Source organism: Micromesistius poutassou (assembly GCF_964030765.1).
Source record: "Micromesistius poutassou genome assembly, chromosome: 10".
Lineage (NCBI taxonomy): Eukaryota > Metazoa > Chordata > Actinopteri > Gadiformes > Gadidae > Micromesistius > Micromesistius poutassou.
In genome coordinates, this window is record NC_140280.1 from 9,797,190 (window position 1) to 9,818,903 (window position 21,714).

Below are 21,714 nucleotides of genomic sequence, written 5' to 3' on the forward strand. Positions count from 1 at the left end.
CATTGTTGTTGTTATTCTTAATTGATGGGCAATGATATAATCATTTATGAATGGAAGCACCTTAAGTACTGTTATATTATAACATAATAAAATGAAATAAAATAATCATAAAGATATTGGGCACAGTAGGTCAGGAATACAGACATTAACTGATACAGATACTCAAATTTAGTATCAGTCAAATTTATTTTTAAAATTTTCAGTCAAAACATGTACAAATCATGGTCATTAATATTTCAGCCTGAATGTTCAAATATTTGAACAATTCTCTACACTAGGGGGGCATCATTTAAACCCTAAGATTAATGTATAAAAGCCATGGGTGGTGGATATTTGTGAATGTAGTGAATTGCAGTGAATTTGTAATTTCATTAAATTGACAGCAGATGGCGCCCTGTGGTATAATTCTTGTTCAAATCGTAAAAAGGTAAACACACTGTCGTCATGGTGATCTTACTCTTACGAGGTAGAGGGGCATTTGACCTTCTATTTTCCTTTGTTACTCTATTCAGGCTTCTCTGTCTGTCTGTCTGTCTGTCTGTCTGTCTCTCTCTCTCTCTCTCTCTCTCTGGGACCATCCAGTGTTTACTCAATGTTATTGGATGGGTGGGTGGGTGGGTGGGGGGTCTCATGAATCGACAATGTGCCTCTGATGTAATGTTATGCAAGCCTGGCAAACAAAAACTATGCGTGAATCAAGACGCCGTTTTGTTGTTGATGAGCATGTGGGAGAGTAGCCTACAATCTCCCCATTCCTGCCAACATCCCTGTGACCTCACCAAAGCAGTCAGCAGCGGTAACACTACCCAGCTACTTATCTCTGTCCGTGTGTGGACAGACCAACAATAATGGCATGCCTCTGATACCGATAGTTACATGGAAGTTTGGCTATTTTTTCCTCAATTGCCTGCGACCAATCTCAAATATGTGCTCTCTCCATCTGTCCAGTGCGGGGCTCTCAAGCGATACCTCTCTGGCCCTGCAGGAGAATGTCATAGTCCTCCGCGACCTCCCGCTGAGAAAGGCAACAGGTGGAATAACTCGGCTGTAACCGTTTTAAAGTGCCTTTGCAAGGTGAAAATAGATTCCGTTAATTGGAGGGTTGGTGAAAAGGGACTTCGAAGCGAAATAAATCCCTAAATGAGGCGCTAACTAAATCCCTAAATGAGGCGCTGAGCCACAGGGGGGCGCCACTGGCTCCATGTCTGCCCTGCTGCTAGCAGAGTTGAGTTCCTCGGGATCCCGCGGCCTGTGTTGACATGGCCCAGGGCCTTTTTTTGAAGGTATTGATGAAAGTTATTACATCATACCAAATATACTATTTAATGATAAAAAAAATACTGCTTATATTTGTCTGATGCTAGGGAATGCTCATTATATTTACACATTCTGTGAATCCTTTATATCAATCAATCAAACTTTATTGCAGACTCCAACGTCCAGATAGACAAACAATCACATACATACATAAAACAGACAGTGTAAAAGGCGTTATATCACCTAATAAAGTGCTTATGCAAATTCAGTAAAAAAAAAAAAAAAGGCATCTAATAAATAATAGCAGTAAAAAGTGGCATATAAAAACAGTGATAATACACTTCCTATAAAATACACAAATATCCACATATAGGATTGGTATCTAACAGAACTACACCTTGGATTGGTCAACTGTATAATAAGATTATTCTGGGACCCCTGCAGTCTACATATAAACGTATACATCAGTCTTCTCAGGGTGGCCTGGAAGGTGTTTATCCCTAAATCACAAAAAATCTTGCTGCCACTACTTGGACATATAGCATTCTTCTCTGTCTAAGCATGTCAGCATCATCCTCCATTTTATCATTGATGATGTGGCCTAGATATTTTGCATTGGTACACACAGACAGGGTTTGACCAGACAGATAGAAACCTGGGAAGTTAAGATGTTGATCCTCCTTGGTCCTACATACCATTAACATACTCTTTTTGCCATTGTACTTGATGTCAAACTTGACCCCATAGTCTGAACATATGTTGAGACGCTGTGCCCTGCACTACTGGGAGATATAATGGCCAAATCATCAATTATGATTTATAGAATACATTGTTCTATATTACAGTTTAGAGCCAATATAAGGCCTTCTTATTCAACAAATGTCGACCTAGATGGAAGATATCACTCAATCCAAGATATCTTTAACAGTCCAGAATCAATGCCTTCAACAAACGGAATGTCAGTCAGTTCTGGCTGAATAAATATTCAGCAATGAAATAATAATAAAATATGTTGATTATTTTCATGTGATGTGATCAAAATGAGGAAATGTGAAGAAGCATCAATGACACTCATCAATGATTAGGAATAGGCAGGATGTGAATAACAATTTATTGGAAGACGGATGGGAAAAAAATTGAATCTGCTCAACATACAATTTCTAGAATTATCACAGAGAAAACAGGTTACAGTGACATTCCGTCCAGCACCAATAATGCTCAATCAAATTTTTTTGTTTGGCTGCTCACATTTTGTGTTAAATGGCCCAGACACATTTCACACATTTACCACATTTATTGGTGCAGTGGACTCTTTTCTTTGAGATTTTTGGACTTCAACTTCTAACCCAGATCTTATGTTAAGGGCCCTGACCAATAAACACTACTATTCCCGGTGGCTTTACTTAATAGAAAATGTTGAAGAACTTGTCAATATTGTGATTTTGCGTGTGTGTGTGCGTGTGTGTGTGTGTGTGTGTGTGTGTGTGTGTGTGTGTGTGTGTGTGTGCGCGTGCGTGCGTGCGTGCGTGCGTGCGTGCGTGTGTGTGTGTGCGTGTGTGTGTGTGTGTGTGTGTGTGTGTGTGTTCAATAACCATTTAAAATGAAGACTTCGATTACTATTGTACTAGTGTCCGGTATAATGAAATGTCCATGTGAACTTAAGGATCTGGGGATACCTGTCCGTATTTATTATCATGAATCCTTGATACCACCAATCCATTCATTCGGCATATATTTCATTATCTCATTCACATTTTGTTTGATCATGAGTGTTAAGTGGCTATAAATAAACACCGTTCGTTGAAAGCGAAATGGAATTCTCTCTGCTGTGATTGTTGTCAATTTCTTCAGGCTATTCACGAACGAGCCAATTAGACGTCACAGAGACACCTGGGGAACCAATCAGAGCGCAGCAGCCCTCCTAGCCGGTGTTATTTGCGTCTGATGGATGGCATGCGGGCGGGACAATCGGATGACGTCTGTTCTTTTGGTGTAGTCCGCTGCCCCTCCAGCAAGTTTTATCACCCCCTAATTCTATCTGCCCACTCGGTGTTCTGGGAAATAGAAGAGGCACCAGTTTGGATCCCAGTCGATGCGTTTAGTGCCTTTCGGATAAAGAAACCCCGTGTTGTTGAAGTGCTGTCTTTAAGGAGAAAGTGGGCCGCTGATCAGACGTTCAGACCGCAGACTGAACACCACAGAAATGGACGAAAAGGCGTTCACGAAAGAGATCGATGTCTGGATCGAGCAGCTCAACGACTGCAAGCAGTTGTCGGAGAACCAAGTGAAAACACTTTGCGAGAAGGTGAGGAAATATGAACGATGTTACATCAAAGTTTCAATGCATTATTTTCTTCTCGCCGCGCCACCTTCCAGACCTTATTAAAATGGCGTCCAGAGTGTACATGTCTCTGGACTGTCCATAGTGTGTACATGTCTCTGGACTGTCCAGAGTGTACATGTCTCTGGACTGTCCATAGTGTACATGTCTCTGGACTGTCCATAGTGTCCATAGTGTACATGTCTCTGGACTGTCCATAGTGTACATGTCTCTGGACTGTCCATAGTGTCCATAGTGTACATGTCTGACTGTCCATAGGGTCCATGTCTCTGGACTGTCCATAGTGTCCATAGTGTACATGTCTGACTGTCCATAGGGTCCATGTCTCTGGACTGTCCATAGGGTCCATGTCTCTGGACTGTCCATAGTGTCCATGTTTCTTTTGGGGACCAAAGCTCGCTTTAAGAATGTTACTGAATACTGTTTTACAGAACCCAGCTTCCATCTGTAGCATACACAGTATCCAGTGTGTCTGATCCTCACACATCGGTAGGAAATCATGACCAAAAAACGAATTCAAAGTGAGAAATGACACTATTGTCATTAAATGTAGATAGAATTTGATCTAGATCCAACTGTTACAGGATGATGTCCTTTCAGCCCATGTTTGGTTAGTTGGATGCTACTTGAAAGAGTAACAAGTCATTTAAAGTGCAGTGTTCAGGGAATGTGAATGTTTTTCTGGTCTGATTCGGCCTGACCCCAATCTTTCCCCTAGAACCCTCTCTATCTCTCTCTGATTCGTCAGTCTGTTAAACTTTAAATCTGAATGTTGTTTATAAAAAAACATGATAATGATATTGCATTGCATGTTGCAGTTGCCTTAAAATCATCTTGTAGTAAATGGGAAAAACATTTAGTGAGTTTATAACTTGAAATCCTCATGGATGGTACATGATACTGCTGCCTCCCTAAATCCCCTAATTTTTACCCCTTTGCCCACCTAGTTATCCATCTAAATCCCTTCTGAATGTATGTGAGCATGTTGAAGCTGTTTGAGACTGCATAAAGGATAATATATTAATATTCTAAAGAACTCTGTCTGCAGTGACATTGCTCTGCAATTTAGTTAGCAAGCAAGATGTAATTTAAAAAACGGCACACACCATTGAGACTGATTCCGACAGACCCATTGTTCATCTGATGTGTATGTGTGGGGGGTTTAAGAGAGGGCTAGTTTAGTAGGTAGCAGGGACTCAGCTAGGGTAGTGCTGTCGGATAGAACCTGGGGAAACATTCCTGTTTTTAGATCTACGGGGGTGTGATGGAAGAATTCGATATACTGTGTAAAAAGACAATGTGTCATTGGTGCATTCAATGCGTCCTCGTGATCTGATGGTGTCCCTCCTTTAACTAATAGGGGCTTTAATTCGCTCGCTGTACCATAATTATTAAAATGCTTGTATGCATGGTTTTGCATAATTTGCTTACAGAGTTCATGTCTTTGCTCCTTTTTGAGTATTGCTTGTGATTTAAGTTGCCAGGGTTGAACTTGGATCTCAGGTCTTTTTATGTTCTCTTTTTAACAAACAAACATGTAGCTCTTTCATAAATCTTATAAAAATTATAGATATATAGTGATTTATTATATGGTTAGTATTATGTCTTAGTCCAAGGCCTTTAGCTTTATCTATGATGTCATGGCCATGAGGGACGCTGCGTTATGTTGTTTACATCATCTTCTGCTACAATGGGATGAGGTAATTTGTTTGTTTTAATCAATTGAAAATACTGTCAATCAAAAATCTGTAAATGGGTGTCTGTTAAGACGTTACTGTTTAAACCAAAGTGATTGTGTAAAATGCAGGAGTCATTATTTGAAGCACCTTTGACCATGTAAGTGAATTTAATGGGGTCAGACCTACCTCACTTTACTGGGCAGAGTAAATAAGTATTCTTCCCGCTACCGCTAGCTAGCTACAGTAGGTGAGGTGGTCCCACATCTTATGTAATATATCAAGTCATTCTTTTCTTTATTCTGCTGCTGCTGGTCTTCTACTGTCCAACTGAAATTTGGCTCTTAGGTCGTGATCAATGATTGGTTGATTATTGTTCCTGGTAGGAAACCAAGCCATCCATCGGATTATCACAATCTCCCATAAACTGTCTCTCTAGGTTTTCCCGGGATCCATTCCCCGTGGTGAAATTTCAATTGTAAAACAATGTTTCCAGGATGACTTGCTGTGTCAATGTAAACGACTGACACAATGATCATATTCGTAGAAGGTTCTCTGATGTTATCGTTTTAGACTTGTTGACAAATGAGGTCACTGAGTTGCTGATTAACTCGGTGAAGGTGAAACTGCTGTCACAAAGAATAGTTTAGATGAGTCAATCATCATATACCAGCAAAATACTGCAATAAATGCAAATGCAGTAGAATGTCGGCATTTCACACCAGTTGAGTGGGTGTGTTGATGACGCTTCAGTCTACGTTTGCATGTCATTGAGTGGCACCCGCACCCTAAACGATAATCAGCCTGTTGCCTTTTGTTCGCTGAATGGTTTAAAAAATATTTAAATGTGGCACCGCTTTTCAGAGTCATTCGTGGTGAACGCTAAATTATAGGTTTTATTGTAACCCTCAAAGTACAATAAGTGTGAAATGCCGACATTCTACTGCTCATTCACATATAAGGTAATTAACATTTCTGCTGGCTAAAATACTACCTGAGGGGTAGTCTTTTTACAGGCGGTCCAATGTCAGGATATGTCTTTCACATATAAGGCCCGTCGGGAGAATAGAGGGAGAATAGACGGTTGTACTCGCTCCTTCCAGTGAAATAAATGGCAATCCTTGCATTTTGTTTCACCACACTATATTCATGTTTCAGGATGTGGCATGCTGGGTAATTGAATTCAGTGCTAAAGGCTGTGCTTTGATAGGCTATTGTACTACATACCAATCATCAGTGTGGCCACTTATCCAGCAATTTCCTGAATCCAGAGAGCTCTTTTTTAATTTCCATCAAAAAGGCCTGAGAAAAAAACTGCTGAGCCATTTCATGACGGGCCAAATCTAGGATATTCTCTTGAGTATAGTGACCTAGTGGCTTAAGAGATAGAAGTCATGGGCAGACTGTCTGCCCATCCCTGTAATTAAAAGGCCTACTGCCGCATGGGGGCATTGGCATGTGTATTGTGTTGTTTTTGTGTTTTAAATAGGTCAGCAGCACTGGTGTTTTTAGTTCTCTCATTGGAATGCATTCTGGACACGGACTATGCGCTCTCTATCTCTCTCTCTCTTTGTCTCTGTGTATCTCTCAGAGTCTCTCTCTGTCTATCTCTCTCTGTTTGTACTGACTGTCACATCCTAGCCTTGCCCTTCTATTACTGTCACTTGTTTCTACCGGTACAAGTTAAAACAAATTAAAATGGTATGCAAATATTGTAGACGGGAATTTTATTTAGATTTAATTACACATTACAATACTGTGTGTGTGTGTGTGTGTTGATAAAAACCTTTACTTAACTCTTAGGACTGCTCAGACGTCATTTATTTTAACTCGTAGACGGAAGTTCCCCCTCATCAACAGGGGTTGACTTACCCTGTTGTATGAGTGATGCCTGTTGTGACTTGAATCGGCTATTGTGGCTGGCCTTATGACGGTGGATTATGATGTAACCACACAGCTGGTCTGGCGGGAAATTACTCTGATGATAACATTGTAGCTACAACTAAGGGTAATAGAGATGGAGACCCTATCAGCTTCAGTAAATATAGGCTCCTCACTAAATTAAACCTTGAATTAAGATTTACAATTAATTAATAAAATAAGCTTCATATTGCGCCTCGTACAACTCTCACTTAAGTTAGGAAAGCAAAAATGGTGTCATCTGGGTCGTCCACTAAGGAAACAGTTCCGTATCTTGAATTAACATGGTATCTTCTAAACAAATGGACATCTTGTAATATTTTTCCTTTGTCTTAATCTTGATTAAAACTAAATTTGGTGATCAATAAAACGCTGTATAAAAATATCAGGTGATGGATCCTTCACCTTCACCTTATCCATAACCCTGAACTTCCTCTGGTCTGCAGGCCAAGGAGATCCTGACCAAGGAGTCCAACGTCCAGGAGGTGCGATGTCCCGTGACGGTGTGCGGGGACGTCCACGGGCAGTTCCACGACCTGATGGAGCTCTTCAAGATCGGGGGCAAATCCCCAGACACTAACTACCTGTTCATGGGGGACTACGTAGACCGTGGATACTACTCTGTAGAGACCGTCTCCTTACTTGTGGCGCTTAAAGTGAGTTGTGTGTGTGTGTGTGTGTGTGTGTGTGTGTGTGTGTGTGTGTGTGTGTGTGTGTGTGTGTGTGTGTGTGTGTGTGTGTGTGTGTGTGTGTGTGTGTGTGTGTGTGTCTTTGACGTCAAAACATTGTCTTCCCATCTTTGGCCTGTGTTTGTAATAACCAGTCATTTTGTAAGGGCTCCAATTTTAGTTGTTATCATGTTGAATAGCCATTTCAAAATTGTTCCCTTTGTGACATCACAATGTTGGAGGGCGGACCAGCTCAAAGGAACAGACGGACAGTATCAACTGGTTGAGTTGAGCTCTGCGTCATACATCTGAGTGGAAACTTGTTATGTCACAAACGTAATGTATTTATTGTAATGGCCCCTCAACATGGTGATGACACACATTGTAAAATACTTTTTTAATGTGTAAGGAAACACTCTGACCTCCACCAACTACATATTTTTTTTAATTGTCGAGTCAATGTAGACCAAATACACATAAATCCTATTAACACAAACCAAAGTTATGTGAAACAGACACTCCCACTTGCAGGGATACAGAAAACACTAGCTCATAAGGTGTATTCAGTGCATGCCGCTTGCTACAAGCAGCAGAAATCCCAGAACTACAATTGTACCCTATGCCTGATAATATTGTGTTTTTAAAATTGGTCTTGGTCAGGTTACAAGTCCTCCTTATAGTAACTACAGGGGGCGTGCTTCCCTGTGTTAAGGAGTACAAAGCAACAGCCATTCACACCCTGCCCCACAGCAGTAGTTGCATGCCTTGGCTGCTATGGCAGGACTAAAGACATGCCCAGCGCCTTACGGGGACAAAATACCTAAGTGCATGTATAAGAAAGTAAACGACATAAAGCAACAACAGGTTTATTATTGGATGTGAATGTGAGAGGTGGTGCGAACAGAAGAGCTGTCGTGAGCTGAGGTTGCACTCGACTCCAGCACGTTGTCTTTGGCAGCTGGTTTGAATTATTGTGGCCCCCTGAGCGAGGAGCAGGGCTCACGTTGAGACGAGTATGGGGAAGAGGTTGCACTGTTGTGGTTTTCTATTCCGTGTAAATCCTCCACATTGTGACTTTAACAGAAACACTTTGTGATAATCTCAGGTGCGCTACCAAGAGCGCATCACCATCCTCCGGGGGAACCATGAGAGCAGACAGATCACGCAGGTGTACGGCTTCTACGACGAGTGCCTTCGCAAATACGGCAACGCCAACGTGTGGAAGTCCTTCACCGACCTGTTTGACTACCTCCCATTGACCGCGCTGGTGGACTCTCAGGTAAACGGAGAAGGAGCTGCACCCACGTCCAGTCAGGATGGGCCTGCATTAAGAGAGAGAGAGAGAGATTCAGAAGGGCCGACTCAAGCCTCTTTCAGCCATAGTTTTAGTGTTTACTCATATTTATATAGTGTCAATTACTGGGATAACCTTTCAGGCACTGCTAGGGATTTTCCCACACATGCAGCTTCGTTCTGGCACATTTCCCATCTTGCGCCCTTTCACACATGGTATAGCAATACTGTAAATGATGGGCCAAGGGACCGTCCAGCAGGTGGCGGCAATGCAACACTTATTGAAGCCATCCACCTGTTCAAAAGAGTCTTGTGATTGGTTCGCCCGCTCCACGAGAAGGCGTATTGCATCAGATGGACGTAACCATGTGTGTGTCTCTCCAAGCATTGTTACTGCTTTCAGTCACAACACAGCTGTACTGGCAGTGATCAGAAAATGATATTAGGTCTTCAGCAGGGAAACATTCCAGAACACTGCAGGGAGTGACTGCATATGTGAGAGGGCTCTAGGGAAAATCCCGGCAAGACATTGATGATCAAGATGGAAAAAAATATAGTCTGGGCAGATTCATGTTTATTAATTAATTTCCCTGCTAATGATTTATATTAAGAGTTTCTGTGTCCTCCTCCACCTCCCCAGATCTTCTGTCTCCACGGGGGCCTGTCGCCATCCATCGACACACTGGATCACATCCGAGCCCTGGATCGCCTACAAGAGGTTCCCCACGAGGTGAGCTCAAGGGTCCTTCAGCCAAACCATCCCTCACCATCCCAAACCATCCCTCACCAATTCAATTAAGGTGATGGGGACTGTGAAATGTTACCTACTGATCTCAAGTGAAATCTTGAGATGAAAGTTTTATCCTCTAAAATAAATCACTTTGGGGGAACTTTCATCACACAAAGAGAGTCGTGAATCAATTCAGTATCTCTTCTGCGGTAGAATTTCCCATTTTCAAATTGAGGGGAGAGATAGATAAGAGGGGCGGTTTGTTCCCTATTCTGTTAACCAGTGTTCTCTCCCTGCCCCCCACCCCCCCACCCCAGGGTCCCATGTGTGACCTGCTGTGGTCGGACCCCGACGACCGCGGTGGCTGGGGCATCTCTCCCCGGGGCGCCGGCTACACCTTCGGACAGGACATCTCGGAGACCTTCAACCACGCCAACCGCCTCACGCTGGTGTCCCGCGCCCACCAGCTGGTCATGGAGGTGTGTTGTCCGGCCTCGTACCTTCACCCACCAGAGACCATGTCTAATGGATTGTAAAATACATTTATATTCAAATGCTATCTTTTCTCAATTGTATCAGTCAACTATGTTGGGCCTCCCCTTGGTAATACAGAATATTACTAGGATATTTGGGATGATGCTATTTTTAAAGGATGGAAAAGATTTTGACTGCGAGTGAGGAACTGTCACACACACTCACGCACACACACTATTAGGAGCGCTCTATAAACCATCTTCGAACAAGGAGTCATTCCCGCTTCCTAGTTGAACAAACATTTGAGATGATATTATGTGGTATATCATATATATATCATGATATTCCACATATATCATGTGGAATATCATATATGCCTGAAATGTCCAGTGATTGATGTGTCTGCTTCACAACAGGGCTACAACTGGTGCCATGAGAGAAACGTAGTGACGATATTCAGTGCTCCCAACTACTGCTATCGCTGTGGCAACCAGGCGGCTATTATGGAGCTGGACGACACCCTCAAATATTCCTTGTAAGTTTATGTTTTTTACTTTTACCCAAATATTTTAGGTTGTAACATTGGGTCATGATTGTTTGGATGTTAGGGTGTTCTGGTTTGATGCTATGATGCCCTGTCCCAACTCTAATTGTGCATAAACACAGGGCTAGTTTAATTCTATGAACTGATGTTTCTCTTTTGTCCCCCCCCCTCTGCAGCCTGCAGTTCGACCCTGCGCCTCGCCGGGGTGAGCCCCATGTCACCCGGCGCACCCCAGACTACTTCCTGTAAACTCTGACCGTTGACCCCTGTATAGTCCAGTCTAGTATTGCCATGATGAAATATATGAATATATATCGAAAACCACTCTTTCAACTGCTACCATGACAGACGGACAGAAAGCTAATGGTACAAAGTTTTATTGTGGGGGGGGGGGGGGGTTGTTGTACACAGTGTTGAATACTCAAGAGTTTTCTGAGCAATCGATGAATTTGTCTAGACATGAAAGTGTCTTGTGTCGACGGATAGACCAAAAGGTGTGTGCCATAATCAATACTAAAATCATTGCTGAAAACGGATCCCCACCTCCACCTCCTCCTCCTTCTCCTCCTCCTCCCACTGTCAATTAAGGGCAGTGATGTCATAATTGCCCAAGCTGCTCCCCACCCCCCAGCCCCCCTCTGTCAACAACAGAATGCACACGTCAGAGACGGAACGCGACGCAACGTTACTTCGAACACGACTGTTTCAACCCACATGGTCATGGATTCTCAACGCGGATGCCTTTTCATTTGGGGATTTTTAAAACATGATTTATTTGCACTTTTGTAAATCCAAAATGAATGGAATGCAGGTCAGAAGATGCTGACAAAATACCTTGTAAAGAAAAAAATATTTGAATCTTTATTTTTTCTGTATGGCTCTAAAGTTCTCACAGTTGTTTGTTGGTATGAAACATTTGTGTTGTTTTTTTTCTTTCTTTTTATTCCAGAAAAAACGTCTTGTACTCACCATGCCTGGGGTGTATGTGTTTTGGTTTTGTTTTTTGCAAAAAAGTGATGGAATGTACTTACACATCCACTGACTGACTCCATCTTAACTTAAGAGTCTGTATTAACCAATCCATTCAAATAAAAATATAAAAGGTACTCCCAAGTGTGTTTTGAGCCCATTTTTGAAGGAGAACCCCATAGAGCCAACAAGGTAGTCGCCAGGTTAATTTAGCCTTTTTTTCTGCTTGCACATTAACTAGCCTTTTGAGACCACCTTCATCTTGTGAGTTCATAATAAGTTTCTCTGCAGATTATTGTGAAATACAAACTAACTTGAATACACACACACACACACACACACACACACACACACACACACACACACACACACACACACACACACACACACACACACGTATAATAGGCTACATTCAATGTATGGAATGGTTGCCTAAATAAGAGCATCTAAAGAAAACATAAGTTTTTCTAAGGCCTAAGAAAATAAGGTGTCCAAGGAACATGTTGTTAGCGCCATGCCATGGTTATTAATATTATTACATACACAATAAAATCTGCTATTTTTATCTAAATATGAAACCCGTTTATCTACTAATAATATAGCGCGGTGTTATAATTACTACTCATACTAAAATAATAAAAAAAATACATTTCCGCCACTACCTCCTGTCTTGACAAAGTACCGCGCCCCCAGCGGCCGAGGGGATTCACAGCAGACTCTCCCTAGTTGAGTCTTAATAAAGCCCAGCGCCCCCAGTGGCCAACGGGATTCACAGCAGACTCTCCCTAGTTGAGTCTTAATAAAGCCCAGCGCCCCCAGTGGCCAACGGGATTTACAGCAGACTCTCCCTACTCGACTGCTGCAGACGCGTCGGTTACAAGGCCTACTGTTGTTGGATATCTACCTTCGGACTGGTCCAAAACCTGCGGTGAGAACATGATCGATTTTTTCAGTGTAGACATTTGAATAAATCTCTAAAATTAACGGATCACTCTGGCATATACGTTTTGTATTATAAGCTGAAGAGCAGTAATGATGTTTATATCAGGAGGCCTCGCTGACTACGATGCTAACGTTAGCCTCAGAGTTAGCATTGGGACCAACGGCGGCATTATTTTATTTTCAGCTCACATTTCAGGCTTTGTTATTCAGTTTTACCCGGGTTTGTACGGCTGCCTGTAGGGTGTCTTTAGGGTCTGATAAAACGAGTTTACTCCGTGCGGTTCGCCTCGTAATGTTTGTATTACCACAGAGCTAATGCTACCAGTCAGCACACACCGACGTCATCTGTAAAGCTTTGTTTTCCACACTCTTTATTAACTGCTTACATCATTCTCTTAATGCTAGGTCATTCACATTTTGTCACTTTAGTTTACATTCTTGAATGAATTTGGTCATGCAAGTTCACTCAGTTTGTGATATTCGGGCCTTTTTGTGAATACAATGTGGTAGTAACCTGGAGGCTGGTTAGTTAGACTAGTTTAGTAGACTCGTTTATCCGGGACCTTTCAGTAATAACACGTAACGTTACAGCAAATGGCCCTTAACGTTTAACCTTAAGTCATTCAAACCCTTATAACCACTGGACTGTGTTTCAGATCATGCCAACAATAAAACTGCAGAGCTCCGATGGGGAGATCTTCGAAGTGGATGTGGAGATCGCAAAACAGTCTGTCACGATCAAGACCATGTTGGAAGGTGACTGCTTGTTTTACTTATGTTTGACCCTTGGTTCTGTTTCAGAGGGCTAACCATTATTATAGCCTTGCCTCTAACCCTCATCATACCGGTCTAACCTGTTTCCACTGAGTAGATTGATCATGCGCTCACCTGTTTATGATCTTGACCAGATTTGGGAATGGATGATGAAGGTGACGATGACCCAGTGCCCCTTCCTAATGTGAACGCTGCCATCCTCAAAAAGGTAAAATGGTGAACTTTTGTTACCACTATAACTATCCATTGTAGGTCAGTGTCACATGGTTTGAACCAGTTTATTTAGGCCAGCATACTTTTTGACCCTAGTTTACCAGTTAACTTTATCAATGGTCAATTTTCTGATGAAAATATTTTTGTATTTGTTTAAGAAATATCACACGAGAGGGAGTGCTGTTGTACTGAACCAGCACTGCTGTGATTCAGTCGTAGGTACGAGGCCGTAGGCCGAGTGCCGAAGATAATCACAGCTGTGCTAATATTCTAGTACAACAGCACAACCTTGAGTGTGATATTGCTTTTATACAACAGTTCTACAAGCACCATTTATTAGTGAAAAATAATAAGCAACAGATTATGATTTGTTTGTTCATTAATGATTTATTTGGCTCCACCAACACAAATAGATCCGCAACTGGACTGGGACTGAACTGTTGCCAAGCAACACACAAACACGCTAGCTTGCTACTTTGTATAGGTCTACACGTTATGTTACGTTACGTTCCCTTGGTCCTCTTCTGACGACCATTCATAATTCAACTCAAATGTTATGCCTGGAAACATGTTCATCTTTGCTGTGCAAAGTCAGTTGCAATCTAAGATACATAAAGACCATTAATAACATTAACAGTTATGAGAACACCTGTAAAGTGGGTGATGCATGTATAGTTAAAAGTCCCAGTGCTGTTATACTCTATATCAGCACTAATGGAAAGCCTCTTGTCCAATGAAATTACTTGGTCAGAACTAACTTTGTATAAACAGTCAATACATCTAGCGACAAGCAACGGACATCTCACATGACTGACATGGGAAACAGATGTATGATAGATGGAGCAAGCTGACAGCCTGTGGTCTGAACACCCTGGCAGGCCATTCTATCTATTCTATCCCTGTCCCTGAGTCCTGTGGGTCTGTGGCTTGGTCAATATTATAAGAGAGAGAAAAAAGTCTGCAACACCAGTATATGCTCCCAATTTTGATATTTATTTACTGTGACGTTTCGGGCATACTCAAGCCCTTCATCAGACGGTCAATATTGTACACACTCCAATTACAGAGTACCTTTCCCTCAACAATAACCTAATAACCTGATGTGATGTCACGTTTAGAAATGTCCCTCATAGATATTACATCAAAAATTCTCTGCTTTGTAGTTGATCCTGCTAGCTCAACAACAGTAAGAAGCAGGTAAATACACTGAGTGGCCAAGCTCCTATGTGGATATGACGGTCATGAACTCTATAAAAAACTGATTAATACTGACTTTCCATATATGTAAAGTAGTGGAAACCATGGGGGGTGAAAAAAGCGCCACGAAACGATTACCAGAGGTGAGTACCTTTTGGCGATTGGGACCGTGTACCTGGGATAACAATACTGAACCATACTCTCTCACGCACCAGATGCCCTCTCAGCCGCTTAGGTACAGACATTAGGCACACATTGATTTAACTTAGAATAGGTACTCTGTAATACTGACGTATCACGTCCGGTATCCAACCCTACTTGAGGCACCTTGTTGCTGTGACTTTCCCCCTCGGCAGGTGATTCAGTGGTGCACCCATCACAAGGACGACCCCCCTCCCCCCGAGGACGACGAGAACAAGGAGAAGAGGACAGACGACATCCCAGTGTGGGACCAGGAGTTCCTCAAAGTCGACCAAGGCACCTTGTTTGAGCTCATCCTGGTGAGAGATTGCGTGTGTGTGTGTGCTGTAAAACGGGGTGTGAGTCCAAATGAGTGTAGACGGGTTTCCCCGATCTTTAATTGTTTTCAGTGTGAAAATGAGGAATAATTTGCCTTCAAATGGTCTTTGTTGCGGGCCTGGGAAGCAGTGCTGTTTCAGGTTTAGTTGTCTTCTCTTTCTGTCTCATCAACTACTTACCACTGAGAGCTGAAGGTGTGGGCCTGCTCTCTGCTGTTTTACAAACCATGTTTACCAGACCAAAGTGCTTAGTCATCTAGCGACATTGACATTTGCATGTGGACTGACGCAAGTGTTTTTGTGGATGATCTGGCAGGACAGCCAGTGCTATTAAGTTGTGGAACATTCTTTCTTTAACCGTCACCGGAGACATGGATGTCTTTCTAGTGGATTTATTTAATGGCGTCTTAAAAGATACACAAGTTGCATTATCAAAAGCTGCCACACACATTCAGAAGAGAAGCTTGGTGAAATGAGGGGGCTGTCTGAAGTCCACGGCTCTTATTTCTGTCTGGATGGCTTATTTCTTTCTGTCTCTTTTGAAATGCTCCAATTATGTAGCTAACAAAGTTGATCTTGGGTAGACTCTGCACACATTTGACATTTATGGGATGTTGTCAGTCATGTGCAGAGATGGTGCAATAGACTCAGCCTAAGGTGTAAGTCATCTGAGAGGAGCTGGCTCCAGATTCAGTTAAATGAAATGTGTCAACAAGCACATGTTGTTTGAGGTCCACCAAAGAATAACACTACATCGTAGGGATGCACCGATTGTGAAATTCTGGGCTGATACCGATGTTTAAAATAACAATTTGGCCGATAGCCGATACCAATGTTTTTTTTTGTTGTTATTTATTCCACCTTTACATGCACGTTCTTGCCTTTGACCTCAATTAATTAAAAATGACAACTTTTCATCGGATTGCTCCGGACTCGCCATTTCTACTGCTTCATCGAATCTATTTGGTGTTTGTGTGTGCGTGTGGCACGCGTATCCTGGCTTGTGTGTAAAACACTGGCGATTGGCTACCATGAAACATGACTCTGCCTTAGCCAATAATAATCGCTTATCTCGTTGTTAAACCAGCCGGTCTCCTCACTAGCAGTTTGTGTGTGAAGCCAGGGGTGCATTCGGATTACGCAGTTTATTCAATCAATTCATCGTAACGCACCGCATTTAACGGTCAGTAACGGCGTTGTAACAACGGAAACAGTAATTAGTTAGATTACCTGTTGCTGAAAAAAGAACGCCGTTATTACAAACACTGATCAAATCTCATCAGCCATTTGAAAAGCAGACATGGAGAAGTGTACAACGATTACCTGAAAGCTGATAAAAAATTGAGAAATGACACCAAGAAAGCAGAAACCACCAGCAAGAAAGGGAAAAAATTCCCCACGGACAGCGCAAAAGCTAAAGGGATCACTAACAAGGTGATGGAGTTCATCGCATTAGATGACCAAGTCCAACCTTTCTCCGATGTGGGGTTTCAAAGCGAAAAGGGTTTCGAGTAAAATGTCACTGGAACATGTCTTACAAACTGCATATCGCTGATCTTTCTCCGAGACAGTGAAATACTCCCACACGACTGACATTTTCTTTCACTTTTATTTGTAAACAAACCACACGTGCGTGCGGAACCCGCCCGCTTACGTCATCACGCCAGAGGCGTGTCCAGCCAGCGGCTGTTATGGGGGGTATTAATAGTAGCCTACCACCTGTTGCATCTTCTCCGAAACGGCAAGTCAGACCGCAAATAACCAACACAACATTTAGCCAGTGCAAAATTTATGACGAAACATAAAAATAAACAAACCGATAAACATCGGCCACTACCATCGGTCAATGTCATCTTATTTCCAGATAGGCCGATGGCAGTCAACAACGCGAATATCGGCCGTTACTGATGTTTGTCCAATAAATTGGTGCATCCCTACTACATGGAATCACACAGCAAGTTGTTTTTAATGGAAAGTTATTTCTCCCTGCAAAAGACATGACATGTCAAAGCCAGTCGCAAAAATCAGTTTTGGGCAGTTTTCTGCATGATGTTTGATAGCAGATCTTTGCTGCATGCATGTAAATGTTTTGAAACCTGTTAAAAGGGTGGCATTGTTTTCAATGCATCTTATTGTAAGACCTCAGTTCTGTAACTCTGCCAACTCGTAGTTATTTTTTCATTGTGTTCAGTGTGAAGGTTAGTAGCTCCTCCCCATGCAGTTTATTGGTTTGTTTGGCTCATGGTGTTCACGCTATGTTGCTGCATTGCTGGAGGGGTGAGCATCAAATCCCCTATATCTATATTTTGAATGTCAACCGATATGTCTGTAGCAAAGGTCCATGCTACATGCCACCTACGTGGCTGCCACACTCCGCCTAAGGGGGGCTTAATTAGGGCTCCTTCAGACCAAGGAAACCGGGTGTTGTTAAAAATCTGGTTTATTGCAAAGGTTTGATAATTTACATGGTAAGGGTTCTCTGATGCCATCCAGGAGATCTGAGTGTGTGTGGAGATGGCTGGTTCAACACTGTGCACACTGATACTTAATGTGACACAGGTGTGCAGCCTCACCAAAGCCCCAGAGTCCAATCAGACTCGGCCAGGTGAGGCTGCTTAAACCAGCCATCATCCACACACACTCCCACATTATCAATATTGGCAATCTTTTACTCCCCAATATCGGATTCGGTATGGGCCCCTAAAATAAAAGTATCGTCAGACCCTTATTCTTTCAGTACAGAGGTTTTGTTTAGCATCTAGATGGACTAATAATCCCCTTTCCACTTTTCTCCTGACAAACACTGCTTTTTACCTTGGACTGTTTTTGGATGAGAGTAAATATCTTGTACCTAAAGGTTCCCCCCTGCCTTGGAACTACAAGTGTAAACCATTAAGAATTTCTGTCACGTTCCGTTCAAAAGGCCAGGTTCCATTCTGAGTCGTTCAGCTCAGTTTCTGGCTTCTTTTTTTGTTAGAAGAAGCTGGAGACGCAAATTTCCCCCAGCGAGTCATAGCAACGCTTCAGAATGGTGGTCAGGCTCAGCCAATGGTTTTTGTATGTTGTGCAGAACCTCTACATGAACATGCAGACGGAAGTGCTGGCCACTGTTATGTCTGTTTATAAAACTCTTACTTTAATCTGTAGTGGTAGTGACATATGTATCTTTCATATACCCAACTTCAACTATGGGGTTGGGCTGGATTTCTTATTGGTCAATAGTTATAATTTGAAACTCTGGTCAGCCAATCTCTGCTCCCAAATGTATTTAGAGAGATATATTTTGACTTGGGATACTGATATTTTAAACACTATTACAATGTTCCAAGTATTGTGTGAACATTGTCAGCCGGTGGATTAACGTGCTGCAACTCATCTGTCATGTATTGCACATCTCTTCTCATTAAGGCTGCTAACTATCTGGACATCAAAGGCCTCCTAGATGTTACCTGCAAGACGGTGGCCAACATGATCAAAGGCAAAACCCCTGAGGAAATCAGGAAGACGTTCAACATCAAAAATGACTTCACAGAAGAGGAAGAAGCCCAGGTAAAACCAACCCAGATCCTCTTATCAGACTTTGTTCTCTGGAACCATGAACGTAAAGTACTTGGATGCTTGTAACTAGTAACTACAAACCCCCGGCTATGCTTCAGAATACAGAATAGACCATCTTCAACAGTCTGTGTCTCTCTCTGGTCCTCAGGTACGCAAAGAGAACCAGTGGTGTGAAGAGAAGTAGGAACAGGAGGGATCCTGGCAACACTACCACACTGAAACTAAACGGCTTCTTCAAGTTATCTGGTTGCACTGGCGTTGTTCATACTTGTTAATATTTACACTTAGTATATTTAGTGGTCACTGAGGCACCCCCTTCCTGCCCCCTCAGCATTCCCTTTACCCATAGCATGGACTTTTAACTTCCTTGTGTGGTGCAAAATGCATTTTATTTAAAAGACGACAGCTTTTGTTTTCCCCCTGTTCTGAATTTTGCACCATGAGTTGCTTTCTGTGTATTGCTATCAGATCCACTGTTTGGTTCCATCTTGTCGTTTACCTATTCAGATTTTTTTTAACGGGACAATAAAACGTTTTCAACTGATGAAATAAAAAGGTGTAAGTTTGGGACTCCGGAAAATTGAATGTTCAACTGAGTTTGTTTACACCATCCCCCTTTCTTGATTTGCGCGTGTGTGCTTGTGTGTGTGTGTGTGTGTGTGTGTGTGCACGATTCAAGCTTGTATCAGCATGGATGAACCTTCGAGGAAATGGTCAGAGGTCTGAGTGTGAGAAAACGTGCATAATGTCCTGTGGACTAGTCCTTGGAAATCAAAATGTGTGTTGTGCGACATTTGGTATTTCTCATTCCTATTCGTACTGCATTGAGTAGGGAATTTCTGATCCACGGTTGTATTTAGAGTTATCGACCATGTAATAAATGATTATGAAATCAATTGTCATGTGTCTTGTAGGATGGATCTGTCTAAGTAGGCTTGTGTACAATCCCAAACAAATATATACAATTTTTTGTTAGGTTTGATTGTATTCCATACAGTGTGCGAAATACCCTTCAATATTCGGGGGGGTCCCCATCTCTCGATTGTTGCGCAATATCGATCTAAATTTTTCTCATGCAGTATGCCTATAGCATACTTAGCAGACGTCAAGACGCAAAGTCAAAGTACTTTGTGGGCGGTTCTATGGCGCTGTTGCTATTATGACGGCGAGATAAATGAGCTTTGTCCCCGGGCAAATCTAAAATGGGTTGGGCTGAAACCCGTAGGTGTGTTTTGGGCGTAACATGCAATCAGGCATGCAAACTAGTCACCTTTCGGTGAAATTAGCCGTTTTTTTTAAACAAAATTGGCCACTTGTGTCCATTGAGAAAACATTGGGGGTGGGGGGGGGACGACTACAGTCTGACGAAAACGAGACGATAACTAAATAAAAAAAAACTACGACGAATTCTTTTGACACTTTCGTTAACGAATAAAAACGAGACAAATGTAAGCGGGACGATTTGGGAAACGATCCAATCAGAACTAAGCTCTTTATGTGGGGAAGTACTGATCGTCCCGCCCGGCAGGTCAACTAGCAGGCGCTTGCTGCGTCGCAAGCAATTGTCCCTTTGTAAACAGTTTGGCGCACCAATCACCGGTTAAAACACAACCAACTTGAAGTCATTGGTAGACGAGTCATCCCAAAATTCACGCAAAGATAAGCATCCTTAAACAGTTTTTTCTTTCAAGCTAATGTTATGTGTGTTTTTCGCTAAAATTGGAATACAATACAAGCTGAAAGTAACGGTACCGGAGCTCTGTGCTGTCGACACCACAGCGGGGCACAGAAACACAGGATTCACTGTGGTTTCTGTGACATGATAAACACTAAAAATGAATACTAATGTTTTATAAAGAAAGCTATCTTAGTGGGAAAGCCACGCAACAGATAGCCATGCATACAGTAATGTTCTCATGACGGGAGAAAGGAGCAGAAATATAGTATAGAGACAACTTGGAGCTGTGTGTGCGTATGTTTGAGTGAGAGACGGGAGTAAATGAGACAGAAAAATCGGACCCCTCCATTCTACCTCACAGGTACAGAAGGCCTCCGACAAGGATGGGCCACTGAGTGCAAATAAAGCTAGTGCATCCCAGAACAACAACAGACCAAGGAGGACGCGAAAAAAAAGTAATAATAATAATAATAATAATAAATAAAAAATAAACTCCGGGAGTTAAAAAAAAGAAAAAAGAAAAAAAATTATATAAAAAAGAAATTATGAAAAAAAATATATATAAAAAATGTATTTAAAAATTATATTAAAAAATGTATTAAAAATATATATATATATTAAAAAAATATATATATATAAAAAAAATTATATATATAAAAAATGTATATTAAAAAAATATTTAAAAAATTTGACCTGCAGTTTCTCCTGGGGAGAAACGACGGCTGACCGACCAGCCAATCAACCAACCATAGACTATAATAACTAGCAGTGGCGACTGGTCATTAGGGGCAGGTGGGGCTCGGCCCCACCTACTCTCACAAGAAAAAAAAAAAAAATAATAAAAATAAAAATAAAAATATAATAAATATATTATATAAAAAAAATAATATATATATATATAAAATAAAAAAATCTCCCCAGAAAGTACTGTAAAATAATAAGTTCGGCGCTTTTAGTTCATT

The 21,714-nt window shown here is 41.9% G+C and overlaps 2 protein-coding genes across 2 annotated transcripts; both read left to right on the top strand.

Annotated features, from left to right (window-relative positions):
• The first annotated feature begins 3,219 nt into the window (after positions 1-3,219).
• On the top strand, positions 3,220-11,300 carry ppp2cab (protein phosphatase 2 catalytic subunit alpha b). Its single transcript, XM_084474129.1, has 7 exons — positions 3,220-3,562; positions 7,641-7,850; positions 8,968-9,141; positions 9,796-9,885; positions 10,203-10,364; positions 10,776-10,894; positions 11,080-11,300. Exons 1-7 carry the CDS (start codon positions 3,461-3,463, stop codon positions 11,150-11,152), a joined length of 930 nt encoding a protein of 309 aa, XP_084330255.1. The 5' UTR covers positions 3,220-3,460; the 3' UTR covers positions 11,153-11,300.
• Positions 11,301-12,704: 1,404 nt separating this feature from the next.
• Positions 12,705-19,964, top strand: skp1 (S-phase kinase-associated protein 1). Its single transcript, XM_084474581.1, has 6 exons — positions 12,705-12,800; positions 13,471-13,570; positions 13,723-13,796; positions 15,355-15,498; positions 18,925-19,065; positions 19,223-19,964. The coding sequence occupies exons 2-6, from the start codon at positions 13,474-13,476 to the stop codon at positions 19,256-19,258; spliced, it is 492 nt and encodes a 163-aa protein (XP_084330707.1). The 5' UTR covers positions 12,705-12,800; positions 13,471-13,473; the 3' UTR covers positions 19,259-19,964.
• Positions 19,965-21,714: the final 1,750 nt, after the last annotated feature.

What these genes read in the sequence shown, in the direction of transcription:
- ppp2cab (XM_084474129.1), top strand. Translation starts at nt 3,461, where the DNA reads ATGGACGAAAAGGCGTTCACGAAAGAGATCGATGTCTGGATCGAGCAG. An exon ending in CCTTACTTGTGGCGCTTAAA is followed by an intron (nt 7,851 to 8,967) that starts GTGAGTTGTGTG and finishes TGATAATCTCAG; the next exon opens with GTGCGCTACCAAGAGCGCAT. An exon ending in TACAAGAGGTTCCCCACGAG is followed by an intron (nt 9,886 to 10,202) that starts GTGAGCTCAAGG and finishes CCCCCACCCCAG; the next exon opens with GGTCCCATGTGTGACCTGCT.
- skp1 (XM_084474581.1), top strand. Translation starts at nt 13,474, where the DNA reads ATGCCAACAATAAAACTGCAGAGCTCCGATGGGGAGATCTTCGAAGTG. An exon ending in GATCAAGACCATGTTGGAAG is followed by an intron (nt 13,571 to 13,722) that starts GTGACTGCTTGT and finishes GATCTTGACCAG; the next exon opens with ATTTGGGAATGGATGATGAA. An exon ending in CCTTGTTTGAGCTCATCCTG is followed by an intron (nt 15,499 to 18,924) that starts GTGAGAGATTGC and finishes CTTCTCATTAAG; the next exon opens with GCTGCTAACTATCTGGACAT.